The 12,526-nt window shown below is 36.5% G+C and overlaps 2 protein-coding genes and 6 non-coding genes across 10 annotated transcripts; 1 reads left to right on the forward strand and 7 right to left on the reverse strand.

Moving 5' to 3' along the window:
- Positions 1-6: 6 nt before the first annotated feature.
- Positions 7-2,971, reverse strand: LOC108848926 (uncharacterized). The gene is made up of 4 exons (XM_056996614.1): positions 2,040-2,971; positions 710-1,243; positions 413-617; positions 7-322 (listed from the first exon to the last, which is right to left on the reverse strand). Exons 1-3 carry the CDS (start codon positions 2,865-2,867, stop codon positions 507-509), a joined length of 1,473 nt encoding a protein of 490 aa, XP_056852594.1. The 5' UTR covers positions 2,868-2,971; the 3' UTR covers positions 7-322; positions 413-506.
- A 2,017-nt stretch (positions 2,972-4,988) lies between these two features.
- On the reverse strand, positions 4,989-5,073 carry LOC130501788 (small nucleolar RNA R11/Z151). Its single transcript, XR_008939881.1, has one exon. It is a non-coding gene; the product is annotated as a small nucleolar RNA R11/Z151 (small nucleolar RNA).
- A 79-nt stretch (positions 5,074-5,152) lies between these two features.
- LOC130501784 (small nucleolar RNA Z157/R69/R10) lies at positions 5,153-5,253 on the reverse strand. The gene has a single exon (XR_008939877.1). It is a non-coding gene; the product is annotated as a small nucleolar RNA Z157/R69/R10 (small nucleolar RNA).
- A 292-nt stretch (positions 5,254-5,545) lies between these two features.
- On the reverse strand, positions 5,546-5,675 carry LOC130501785 (small nucleolar RNA snoR80). Its single transcript, XR_008939878.1, has one exon. It is a non-coding gene; the product is annotated as a small nucleolar RNA snoR80 (small nucleolar RNA).
- Positions 5,676-5,719: 44 nt separating this feature from the next.
- LOC130501789 (small nucleolar RNA Z152/R70/R12) lies at positions 5,720-5,844 on the reverse strand. Its single transcript, XR_008939882.1, has one exon. It is a non-coding gene; the product is annotated as a small nucleolar RNA Z152/R70/R12 (small nucleolar RNA).
- A 51-nt stretch (positions 5,845-5,895) lies between these two features.
- On the reverse strand, positions 5,896-5,985 carry LOC130501787 (small nucleolar RNA R11/Z151). The gene has a single exon (XR_008939880.1). It is a non-coding gene; the product is annotated as a small nucleolar RNA R11/Z151 (small nucleolar RNA).
- Positions 5,986-6,079: 94 nt separating this feature from the next.
- LOC130501786 (small nucleolar RNA Z157/R69/R10) lies at positions 6,080-6,179 on the reverse strand. The gene has a single exon (XR_008939879.1). It is a non-coding gene; the product is annotated as a small nucleolar RNA Z157/R69/R10 (small nucleolar RNA).
- Positions 6,180-6,452: 273 nt separating this feature from the next.
- LOC108848250 (UDP-glycosyltransferase 71B5) lies at positions 6,453-8,120 on the forward strand. Of its 3 annotated transcripts, none has more exons than XM_018621567.2 (2): positions 6,453-7,125; positions 7,656-7,720. In XM_018621567.2, the coding sequence occupies exons 1-2, from the start codon at positions 6,513-6,515 to the stop codon at positions 7,718-7,720; spliced, it is 678 nt and encodes a 225-aa protein (XP_018477069.1). In that variant the 5' UTR covers positions 6,453-6,512. The 3 variants fall into 3 exon arrangements, with proteins under 3 accessions (XP_018477069.1, XP_018477070.1, XP_018477068.1); XM_018621568.2 differs by having other exon boundaries at positions 6,453-7,078; positions 7,627-7,720; XM_018621566.2 differs by having other exon boundaries at positions 6,453-8,120.
- Positions 8,121-12,526: the final 4,406 nt, after the last annotated feature.

Raw genomic sequence — 12,526 nt, forward strand, 5'->3', positions numbered from 1 at the left:
AGCAAATAAATAAACTAAGCTTTCTAGATATATTACAGTTGTTACACACAAAAAAAAAACAAAGGTTGAGTGAGTAACATTCAAAGAGCAAAGCGACTCTCACCACATGACAAAAAAAAACGCAAAACTTAGGATGAAGTATGAGAAACATCAATGCCTGCACAACTGTATATACAAGAGGAAGGATCTGAGCTTTATTCTTCTCCTTGGCCAAAAGGAAGACAAAGAAACAAACTTGGTGGAAAATACACAACCCTTTGAACAGGTCTCTTCTATAAGACATTTACTTCTGAAGTTAGTCTGGAAGACAAAACCAACCCACCTACAAGTTACAAGACAAAAAAAAACATTAAGTTCTGTTGTTATAGTTGATTCAGGCAGAGTCGATTTTCTATTAAAAGAATAAACATACCTCAGGATTCTGCCATTGATTTACATCAGTAGAATATTAGGCTCAGGCGCTGTTTAGCTAATTCTTGAAGCGAATGGTTAAGAGAAAAAAAACACTAGGTGACCATGGCAATTAGCTCATCAGGCATGCATTGCCTAATGTTAATGACCATTGAAGTGTTATAAGGCGATGAGATGTCACAGCATTGACGGCGAGGCGGATTCATCTGCCATTTCATTTCAGAAAAAAAAAAGATTACAATCTGGCCAAATTAAAGGTAAACACTTAATGAAGTAAAGTGTATTTATAAAACTATACCTGTTCAACATTAAGTTTCAGCTTACGAGAAAAAACTCGGATGCGTTGTAGTTGCTTAACAGCTTCTGCTCTGTGGCAATTTCCAACACTATGAAGCCTATAGCTACTCCATGTCCCACCAGTCTCATCTGAGCCTACACCATTCAAGAAAAAGACGAGCGGTCTGGCACATGGATCTCTGGGATATTCTCTTGTGCTGAACATATAGTTGCTTCTGACTCCTGACCCTCTCCTCCATGTAGAAAACGTCTTTTGCAAGGTGAGAAGATCCGGGAGGAGTTTATTGCCTTCGTAGACTTGAATCGCGTAACCCCACACGACCGAAACAGTCACTATGTTTGAAGAATCATAGCACACGCTCTGCTGCAATATCCTTGCGGAATCAAAACTCGCGGCACCGATGAGACGAGCCACGGACTCGGTCCGGTTTGTTTTTGGAAAGAACGGATCCACTGCGTCCAGGTGATGAAGTGATACCAGTGGAGCTAAAGGGTGCGCGCATAGCAGTCCAAATAGGTTCCCTCTTACATCAATCTACGAAAAAAAAAGAGCACATATATAGTAATGTTCAGAGAGTAACTACACTTGTCCAAAAACAACCAAACAAGGCAAATAAAGTAAAACTTCAGTTATTGAGGTTAACTTTCCAAATATAGAAATTCTATGTTGGTCATCAATCAGCAATTCAGCATCAATGTAACTACAGTATGTCTCAATCATTATTGAAAATAGTAGACTACACTTGTCCAAAAACAACCAAACAAGACAAGTAAATCCATACTTCAATTTTTGAGTTAAACTTTCCAAATAAAGAAACTCTCTGTTGTTCATCAATCAGCATCAATGTAACTATATATCTCGATCGTTGTTGGAAATATTAATGTTCAGACAGTAACCACACTTTTACAAAAACAACCAAACAAGGCAAGTAACCTAATACTTCAGTTATTGAACTAGACTTTACAAATATAGAAACTCTCTGTTGTTCATCAATCAGCAACCATGGAACTATATCTCAATCATTGTTGAAAATAGAATGTTTCGGACACTAACAACACTTATCCAAAACCAACCAAACAAGGCAAGTAAACTAACACTTCAGTTATTGAACTAGACTTTACAAATATATAAACTCTCTGTTGTTCATCAATCAGACATCCATGGAACTATATCTCAATCATTTTTGAAAACATTAATGTTCAGACACTAACTACACTTTATCCAAAACCCAACCAAACAAGGCAAGTGAAGTAACACTTAGTTATCAAACTAAACTTTCCAAATATAGACAATATCTCAATCACTATCAAAACATAGAAAGTCTGTTTACCTGATGAAACCCAGGCTCGTGAGTCAACGCAACACCAAGCTCAGCTAAGCAAGAGAAGATCCTGGAGTCGCTTCCATACATATGCGCATACCTCATCAAACAAGAATCCAAAACCCTAGCAAGAACCTTCCCAAGCGAAGCGCTGATCGCGAACCCTCCTCCACCAAAGGCCATATCAAACGAGTACCTCACGTTCTGATCGTAAGACTCCGAGTTGCCTCCGACGTACCACCACTTCCTGTGGTCGTACTTGGACAAAACCGTCACGAGATTGTCCACGAAGAACACGGTGTCGTCGTCTCCGAACACGAACCACCGCACGTCTTTGTTATCTCCCCGATCAACCGTCTCCTTGACGACGCGAGCGACGCGGATCGCCGATCGGAGACCGCCGGGGAAGGTGTAGGGAAACCTGGAGGTGTCTTGGGAGACGACTACCGGAGGGAGATCGGGATCGAGTCCGCCGGCGCCGCGATCGAGGAAGACGACGGCGCGGGTGGAGGAGGCGGGGGAGTACCAGAGACGGACGTAGGAGCTGCGGCGGAGCCAGGAGTCGCGAGAGGCGGCGATGGAGAAGAGAAGGTGGCGGCGCTGGGTGGAGAAGAGAGGCAAGGAGCGAGCGATGGAGGAGATTTGGTCGCGGCGGAAGGTGCAGTAGGTGAAGACGGTGAAGGTGAGGGAGCAGAAGGTGAGGAGTAAGAAGATGTTTCTGACGCGGGGAGAGAGAAGCGAAGGTGACTTGGAGGGAAAGGGCATCTCAGGCGAGAGGGAATCGAGTCTACTAGAGAGAGGTGGATCGGATCGTCTCTTTCGTCTCGTTTGGTTCATTTCTGAAGTTTTTGTTTATTCAGTTTTTGTCTGAATCTCTCTCTCTCCCCGTGAATTCGTCCAGGCTTATGTTTCTCGGGAACTAGAAGGCGAAACCGTCTCAGTTACAGTGAATGGTTTCTGTTTTACGGGTCGGGTAATACCAGATTCGGTCCGGTTCCACGCGTCGGACCATGCTACTAAGACAGATGTTTATGTGTTTTCTTTTTATACCTTTTTGAAAAATATTATTATTAATTTCATCCCAAACAGGAAATGGAATAATATAAGATTTAGTGAAATATATTTTTATTCCTACAACAAGAAAATTTAATAGAATAAAATAAGTACTGCTATATATTAGAAAATACTACTTTTCATTTTAGTTATTGTTTTAATTTTCTGCACATAGATTAAAACAAACATTTAATTTTGCATATGTGAAATCTCATGAACAAATTATTGAAATCAAATCCAAGGAATATTGCAGGGATTTTAAAATTTAACAACTAAAAGTATATTTAAATTTTAAATTTTTATTGATTACAAAACATTAACACCTTATTTCAAATTCTTGATTGAATAACACCTCCTAAGTCCTAAGTGCTAGTTATTTTTCCATAAAAAAACTTTGTCGAAACATTGAAAGTCAAGTTTAGTCACTTATTTTACGTAAAAGAATAGAACAAAATTATGTTTGGAATGAATGTTTAGTTTGTTGAGGTTTTCCATTGTGTTTCTATGTGACAATAGCGTTTACCATTATATTTTTTATAAAATCTGAGACATTTTATTTTTTAAATTCGCACTTCAAATTTTGGGTGACATACATCCAATTATCATTGCATAATATTGAGAAATTCTTTTAGATATCCATTTTTAGTTTATTTTTTTTAAAAAACATCTCAAAAAAATGACCAAAATATATTTTATTAAAAAGTAAATATGCATTTATAAACTCTTAAATTAGTTAATTAATTAATATATAAAGTTAGGGTTTAAAAATAAAATAAAATATTAAAATTCTCAAAACAGAAAAGAAAATTTTTAGTCATTTTATTTTTTTAAACTATTTTGTGACCCGAGCCTGATTTACCGCTTCGATCAGGACGATGGTGTTTTATGGATAGATCTTGGAAAACCGGAGATAATTTCTCTGGGCATGGTTGGTATAGTAGATTACCAGTCTTTGAAGGATTAATGGGTGCTAGAAATATGAGAGCAAATCAATTATCTTTACATACGGAAGTGGAAACTCTTATTTGGATAATGGAATGTATGCGGAATTTAAGGTAGTATAATATTACTTTTGCAACGGATTATTCTCAATTGGTGAAGATGGTTTCGGAACCAGAAGAATGACCGGCTTTTGCAAGCTACTTAGAGGACATCAGAAATCTCAAGAGAAGTTTTCACAGTTCGAAGATTATCCATATATCAAAGGACAAAAAACAAAAAGGCGGATGACTTAGCACGTGGTGTGAGGCAACAGATATCGTTTACTGTACATATAGATACAGAGCAACCAAATTGGTTTACAGAGTCAATATGAATCTGTAATCTTGCCGACAAAAAAAAAAACTATTTTGTGACAAAAACTGAAAAAGTGAAATTTAAGAGAATTGTACTTTACAGTTTACATAAACCATAAATATCGAGATACAATATTTTTTGCATAACTAAAAGAAGATTCTAAAGAAAAAGTTTTGGGACTAATGTGGTATTTCATTAACATAAAAAAAAAGAATCTTGATCGAACTCCCACGGTTGCTTCTCTCTTCTCTGATGGCATCTCTAACGAGAACTTATGTTTCGATGTAACTAGATTTTCTGACTGCGCTTTTCCGGTGAAGTACTGTCTGTTGTGTCTCTACTCTCTTAAACATGTCTCTTCCGTGCTTCGCGCTCAACACCGGAGCTTTCGTGCCTACTCATCGTCTTCATTTGGGCTATTTTCTGCGACACTTTTCGGATTCAGCCGAATTAAACACTTCATTTAGTTAATTTAATTTAATGCACCTTGGATCACTAGCTTTGATCACTACATAAAGAACTTTATCACTCCCAACGGCAAAACAAACCTTAGTTATCCTATGCACTTCTTCACACTCATAGCATAAAATATACTATAAACTTGGTAAATAGCTTCAGTGTGACAAATTCAGATCATTTATCAATAAACCTAAATGAAATCCGCTAGGATTATTATTTTTATCTTCATAAGCTTTTATATAAAGCCAACAAGCCAAGACAAGAATATCAATCATACAAAAAAAAATAATCAAGATTAAATTAATCAGATGAAAGGGTATACTCAGACAGCCAAGGGTTACTCTTCAACTTCTGGGTGAAGTGCCCAGATCAGAAACTCTAGTCCACAACACAATTGTATCATCACCATATACCCTTCCACATTCAATCAACACAATAATTCCCAAACTCTATTAAAATAGACCAACAAGCAAGACCAGAGCTTTAAAGAATGAGCTTAACAGAAAGGAACCAGTTACCATAATGGTCTCCCACCAATATCTGAAATACAATAGTGGCACCAACCACAGTCTCGATAGAAACTTGTCAAGGTGTTCAAAAAGGTTAAAATGTTAGGGATGACACAGACAAGGGAACATTACACAGAGATAGCAGTAACGCATTTTGGCAGACAAGAATTTGCACAGAAATATACAGGATTGAAAACAAAATATGCGAGGCATTTCCAGGATCAAAAGGCATTAAGAAAAAGCAAGATGATCAGGATATACCACAAAATTACTATTGCGTCACAAGCCATTATACCTGAGGGAACTGTATTTATCACTCAGAATTGGTAATGGACGCCAACCAAAAAAAAACACAAAACACTGAAAGTTTGATATGCTCAGTGGAAGGAGAAGTCGTTTAATTAGGAAAGCTCACGGCAAGAACAAATCCTTTTCAGAATTTGTAGTTGTCCACTGCTCTTCTTACACTCTTCGTGCTTTTATCTCATCACAGCATCAAAATACATAGCACCCCAAACCCAAAAAAAGGAACACAAAATCAATATAAAAAGCTTCAGTGTGTGTAACAAAGTCAGATCATTGATCAATTAAACCTCACTGAAATCCGCTAAGATATTTGTTTTTATCATCATAAGCTTTTTATATAGCCCATCTAACAAAAGAAAAGCTTTTCCTAAGTTTTTTTTTCTCAAATAAATCAAAAGATAAAACTTTGTTATGATTAGTGTGAAAGGGAATACTCAGACAGCCAAGGGTTACTCGTCAACTTCTGGATGAAGTGTCCAGATCAGAAACTCTAGTCCACAACATATTGTATCATCACCATAAACCCTTCCACACACACCCAAAAAAACACTTCAAAAAAAACATAAACTCACCAATTAAAAAGTCACACAAACAAGTCTTATGATTTGCAGAAGACGAAAAAACGTATAAATACACAGACTAAACAGAGAACTAGGGTTTCCCTCGGCGGCTATAATTTATTTTAGCCTTTTCTTGACCCATTTAGTTTCACTGGGCCCATCTTACGTGACCCAACAGAGAACTTTAACTACTGTATAAACACACACACACCTTCCATTACCATTCCTGTCTAAACCAGTCAACACTGAAAAAAAAAAGACAAAACCCAAAAAGGGAAAAGAAAATATAAAACAAATAAATGAAACTCGAACTCGTGTTCATACCCGCGGCGGAAATCGGCCATCTCCGATCAACCGTCGAGTTAGCGAAGCAACTCCTCAACGAAGACGATCGTCTTTCGATCACCGTACTCATCATCCCTCGCCCTTCCTCCGACGATTCCGACCACGTCACACCCCTTTTCACGCCGTCCCAAGAACGCCTCCGTCACCTCACCGTCTCCGCCGCGGATCATCCGCCCGACGCTCCTCTCGATCCCCAAACCTACATGGACAACCAAAAGCCGAAAGTGAGAGACGCAGTCTCCGGACTCCTCGATCCTACACGGAGGCTCGCCGGATTCGTCGTCGACATGTTCTGCACGTCGATGATGGAAGTAGCCGACGAGTTCGGAGTCCCGACGTATATGATGTACACGTCGAACGCCGCCTTTCTCGGGATCACGCTTCATCTCCAGTTGATGTTCGACGAGGAGAGGTATGACGTCAGCGAGCTGGACGACTCGGTCAACGAGTTGGACTTTCCGTGTTTGACTCGTCCTTATCCAGTTAAGTGTCTTCCTTCTCTCTTCACCTCGAAGCAGTGGCTTCCCTTCTTCTTTGACCAGGCGCGAAACTTCCGAAAGATGAAGGGTATTTTGGTAAATACCGTTGCTGAGCTGGAGCCTCACTCTCTGAGAATATTCTCCGGAGGCGGTGACCTTCCTCAAGCGTATCCAGTGGGACCACTATTGCATCTCAAAAACGACGACGTAGAAAGGAATCAATCGGAGATTTTACGGTGGCTGGACGAGCAACCGGCGAGATCGGTCGTGTTCCTCTGTTTCGGGAGCATGGGAGGTTTCAACGAGGAGCAGACGAGAGAAATAGCCGTCGCGTTGGAGCGAAGCGGTCACCGGTTTCTCTGGTCTCTCCGCCGGGGATCGGCTGATATAATGACGGAGCGTCCCGGAGACTACGCGGATCTGGAGGAAGTTTTACCGGAGGGATTCTTGGACCGGACGTCGGAGAGAGGGAAGGTGATGATCGGATGGGCTCCGCAAGTGGCGGTGCTAGCTAAGCCGGCGATCGGGAGCTTCGTGACTCACTGCGGATGGAACTCGGTGCTCGAGAGCTTGTGGTTCGGCGTTCCCATGGTGACGTGGCCGCTCTACGCGGAGCAGAAGATAAACGCGTTCGAGATGGTGGAGGAGCTTGGATTGGCGGTGGAGATACGGAGGTTCTTTAAAGGAGATTTGTTGTCCGGGGAGATGGAGATGTTCTCCGCGGAGGATGTAGAGAGAGCGGTGAGGCGTGTAATGGAGGAAGGTAGTGACGTCAGGAACCGAGTGAAGCTGATGGCTGAGAAGTGCCACGTGGCGGTAGAGGATGGCGGATCTTCGCAGGTGGCTTTGCGGAAGTTTATTCGAGGCGTGGTCGAAAATGTTCTGGTCTAATTGGATGGGACCATGTGGAGGCAAGAGCATAGTTTATGCACCGTTTATACTAATTTCCCACTTTGGATATACCGTTACGTATGTTACATTTCTTGAATAAGGTTTTGATGGTGTATATGTATCGTTAAGAATACTAATCAAAAAAACAATGTACCGTTAAGAATAATAATAATCGAAATTGTATCGACTCTTCGGCTTAACTTCTTTCTCAAAAGTCAATGGTGAATACGCCTTTTACATATATGACTCCTTCAGAAGTATTTTTGTATACTGTGATCTTAAATTTGTCTAGCCATTCATTATCATGGCATCTTCTTCTTCTTCGCCTCGCAACTCGAGATACAACGTCTTCGCGAGCTTCCACGGCCTAACATGGGAGGAATACAAGTCTATGACTTTCACTCACATGGTGAGTGTAACAGGTCATTGACATTAATTCCTTGCATAATACATACAAATGTTGCTAGCAAGTAAAGAAAATGGACTACTGTGTGTTTTCAGGTTATCAAAGAGACGCTTCGGTTCACTAGTGCACAACCTACGGTACATAGAATACCTACTGAGATGCTCAAGTTGGAGGTTGGTTAACCATTCATTATATGTTGCATAATAATTTGCTATCATCACATCTAACGATCGATAATCGTGTGTACGTACTTGGGGGATAATCGTGTGTACGTACTTGTACCCATATAAGCATAACACATGAACACATTTTATGTTTCTTTTTAGTCACGGTACATTGTCCAAGGATTACATTCCGTTTGGAGCTGGTGCCACGCTTTGTGTAGGGTCTGAGTTTGCAAAGTGTATAATCGCTGTGTTTCTCCATCATTTGTCTAGATTCAGGTTATCTAATATATTAGTTGTTATATTTTTCATAAGATATTTTTATAACTTTTTTATCAAAAAGAAAGATATTTTTATAACTGATTTTTTTTTGGGTCAGGTGGTCCTTGAACCCGAAAACTAGAGTTCTTCGAAGGTATATGCTTATGTTTCCGGCTGGTTGAAAAGTCGAGATTGCAAAGCAACTAAGTGATCGGAGTTGATTTTCTTCTCATATATGTTTGGTTTTCTTCTCATATCTGTTACAAGAAGCAGGATGCCATATAAACAATTGAGGCTTCCTGTATAATAATTTGGCAATGTTTGTATGATTATTTAGTGTTCGGTTTACTTGAGAATCTTAAACAATTTATTGTCAAAAAAATTGGCCACAATGTTGTAGGGAATTGACAACAGATGAGTTTTAAAAGGTGAAATAGATATAACTGTTTTTGGTTACAATTTTGTCGTGGAATTTTGTTTGAAAAAAAAAATGCAAATGATTTGGGACTAGACCCAGTCACAATATAGTGTGACAATTTGGACTAATTAGTTACTTTTTTACTTAAGGTTTTAATCTTAAAGGAAGAAATATATTTTACAAATCCATCGGGACTAAGTCTTTTCTGGTATAGAACCTTAAGCAAAAAGGTAACTAATTAGAACCTTTAGTAGGTCAATCGGAATATAACTCTTCCTTTAAGATTAAAACCATCTACTGTTTGATTTACCCTTAAGTTGGTCAATCTGGAAAAGCATTGGCGACATTGAGTTGGATTACACCTCTCAGATCTTGGGCAGGTTCTTTAAACTATGTGATTCATCTCCAGGGCTCCAAAGCGAAGAAGAAACTAGTCTTCATGGCCAAACGTTCCAATCGCCGATATCGATTATCCGAGACCTGTTTTATTTCTCAACAAGTTCATAATATGGACTTTTTGTGGCTCAGCTGAGAAAAGTCCACAAAAGGTCCTATAACTTAAAAGGTTTATGTTTGTCAAAAAAAAAAAAACTTAAAAGGTTTATGACTAGCTTAAAAGAGACAAATTGGACTCAAGCTTATGCTATTCTTCAATCCCGGATGTCTACGTCCCCACCAAACTCAACTTGGCTACTCGACATCAGTTTCACCGGAATGATTCTTATTGTCCTTCTATTAAGTTTATATCTAATGCGCCAATGCTTTTCCGGATTGACCAACTAAAGGGGAAAGCAAACAGTAGATGCTCACAGCTTTTCTGAAAAATGTAGTTACCAAAATAAAATATAAAATAGAGCTTGTTTAAATTTACAACAACACACAGAAATATTATATTGTTAATTTAAATTCAAAAGAAAATTTACATGTTTACATAAAGTGCAATTTTGTTTGAGTTTGCGATGTTTTGTGAATTGATTGCAGAAAAGACATAATGGATAGACTCTCAGCCCCAGCCAATATATTTCAGTTTCTTTAATAAGCTAAGTGTGTTTAACTCCTTGTATAACCTAAATATTTGTATAAACTGTTGGAATTACAATTGTAAAGATTAAAAAATTAACTTTTTCTCTGTGTTCTCTATTTCATACTTTTACCAATTTTCATTGTTTTTATCTTTTTTTTTGTGAGAAAGGGTTCATTGTTTTTGATCTTTTAATTATTTTTCATCAAGTTAATTTCATATTTTTAGATAGTGTTTCATCAATAAGTTTTTATTCTCTTTGTTTCTTCCGCATTCAATATATTTCATTCTCAATATATTTTCTAGATCTGATAATAGAACGTTCAACATGTACAAGTGGTTGTTTCTATCATCAAAATATTATGTAGATGCACTTTTTTAATAACTTCATTGATCATATAAATTTTTAAATACTTCTTTTTCTTTGTAATGCTTATCAATTTTTTAAATTTATGCATACAATTTTTTTAAAAAAAATTGTAGTTTTTCAAACAAAACATTACTAAATTTTCTGTTTAATCACAATTCAACTAATAAAAATAATTTTAGAATATAAAAGTATTATATAACATACAAATTTAATAAATTTTACACTGAAAATTTAAAACAACATCCAATTTGAAATAAATGGTTTATCTAAACTGTTTTTTTAACAACTATTTTATTTATATAAATGTTAAAATTACATACAAAATCTCAAGAAAAATAAAACTAACAAACATAAAATAATACAAATACCACTGAAAATTTGAGAAAGTAGCGTTTAAAATTACAATAACGTATTGGTCAAAAAAAAATTACAATCACGTTCTTCCGCACGCATCCGCATTTGTATCCACGTTCACTGTATTTATAGCCCTTTTTGGTAAACGAACTCTTCTTTACTTATCGCTAGATTTAGGCCACAAAAATAAATATATATGCACACCCGCCCGCAACCTCTTCCTTCCTTCCTAAATTCTTGTTGCGGGGACTTCATAAATAACTATGTGAAAATTTGTGTTGCACGTAACCGAGTTTTAAAAAAAATAATTGTTTGTAGTTGTTAAACTTAACTCATAACAGTGGAGAATTAATCTAGATCCTGATTGTTTACCACTTCTGATTCTTAGATTTTAATTTTGGGGTTTCTGTTTTTGGTTTTTAAACTTTTAGCTTTAATTTAAAATTGAGAAATTATCAAAACTACCATATTCACTTTGTATGTTCAGCTTAAGCACATTTACTTTTTTTAAAGAGGTAAGTAAACAATTAAAACTTTAGGGTTAATTAATTTAGATTTATGATTTATACTTGAAAGGTGGGATTTAGGAATGTATGGTTTAGGATTTTTTATAAATATATGAATACCCAGTTTAAAAAAAAATAGATTCAAAAAGAATTTTTGAAAGGTGGAAGCCACCTTGGTCCAATGGTTTGACTAAGGGTTCATGTAATGCTTTTACACCCGGAGGTCTGGGGTTCAAACCCCAGAAAATACCAAATTATGCAGCTTATGGAGAAACGGATTATAGGAGATCTTCAGCTTGTTGCAGGGCGTACCATCGAACATGGATCTCATAGGACGGCTCGGAGAGGTGCAGTCAGGCGTGTATTCTCACAAGATGGTAGAATTATCGGCTGTATAATCGTCTTTGTAATATTCTCATCATTGTAATAACATAATTAATCGATAATAATCGATCCAGACGTTCAAACAAAAAAAGAATTTTTGAATTTCGAAAAGAAATTTACAAAAAGAAATTCAAAATTAAAAAAAAAATAAAAAGGCATAATTCAAAAAATATAAAATATAAATATTAAATTTTATATTTTATATTTTATAATTCATTTAAATAATTATTTATATTTTTATTAAACAAGAGTAAAGAGTCTCTGCTTTAAATAAGAAGATATTTTGAAAATGTCCATTTAATAAAGTTAAACATGATTAGTGGTATAAATAATGTGGTAACAATGAAATTTCCCTTTAATTTTTTGATTTTAGTTTTCTGTAGATTTTTAGTTTTTAGAAAAATTTAAATGGTGTTGTTAAAAAAAAACTTAAATGGTAACTTAATTCTCATCTTTTAAGTATATTTAGTTACTATTTTGTATTAAAATTAAAGTTAATAAAATAAAATACTGTTTATTAGGAAAATGAAAAATAATAAAATTACCACACTAGATTAAATATATTTATTTTCCTAAAATAATTTAGAAATATAAAAAATAGCTTAAATCCCATAAATGCATTTTTCATATCAAAGACCATCCATCTATTTCATGTAAATAAAATATTATAAAGTATCAGTAGTTAGATTTTTAAAGTATTATTAATTTTACACA

The sequence above is a fragment of the Raphanus sativus genome, unplaced genomic scaffold (genome assembly GCF_000801105.2).
Source record: "Raphanus sativus cultivar WK10039 unplaced genomic scaffold, ASM80110v3 Scaffold0285, whole genome shotgun sequence".
Taxonomy (NCBI): Eukaryota; Viridiplantae; Streptophyta; class Magnoliopsida; order Brassicales; family Brassicaceae; genus Raphanus; species Raphanus sativus.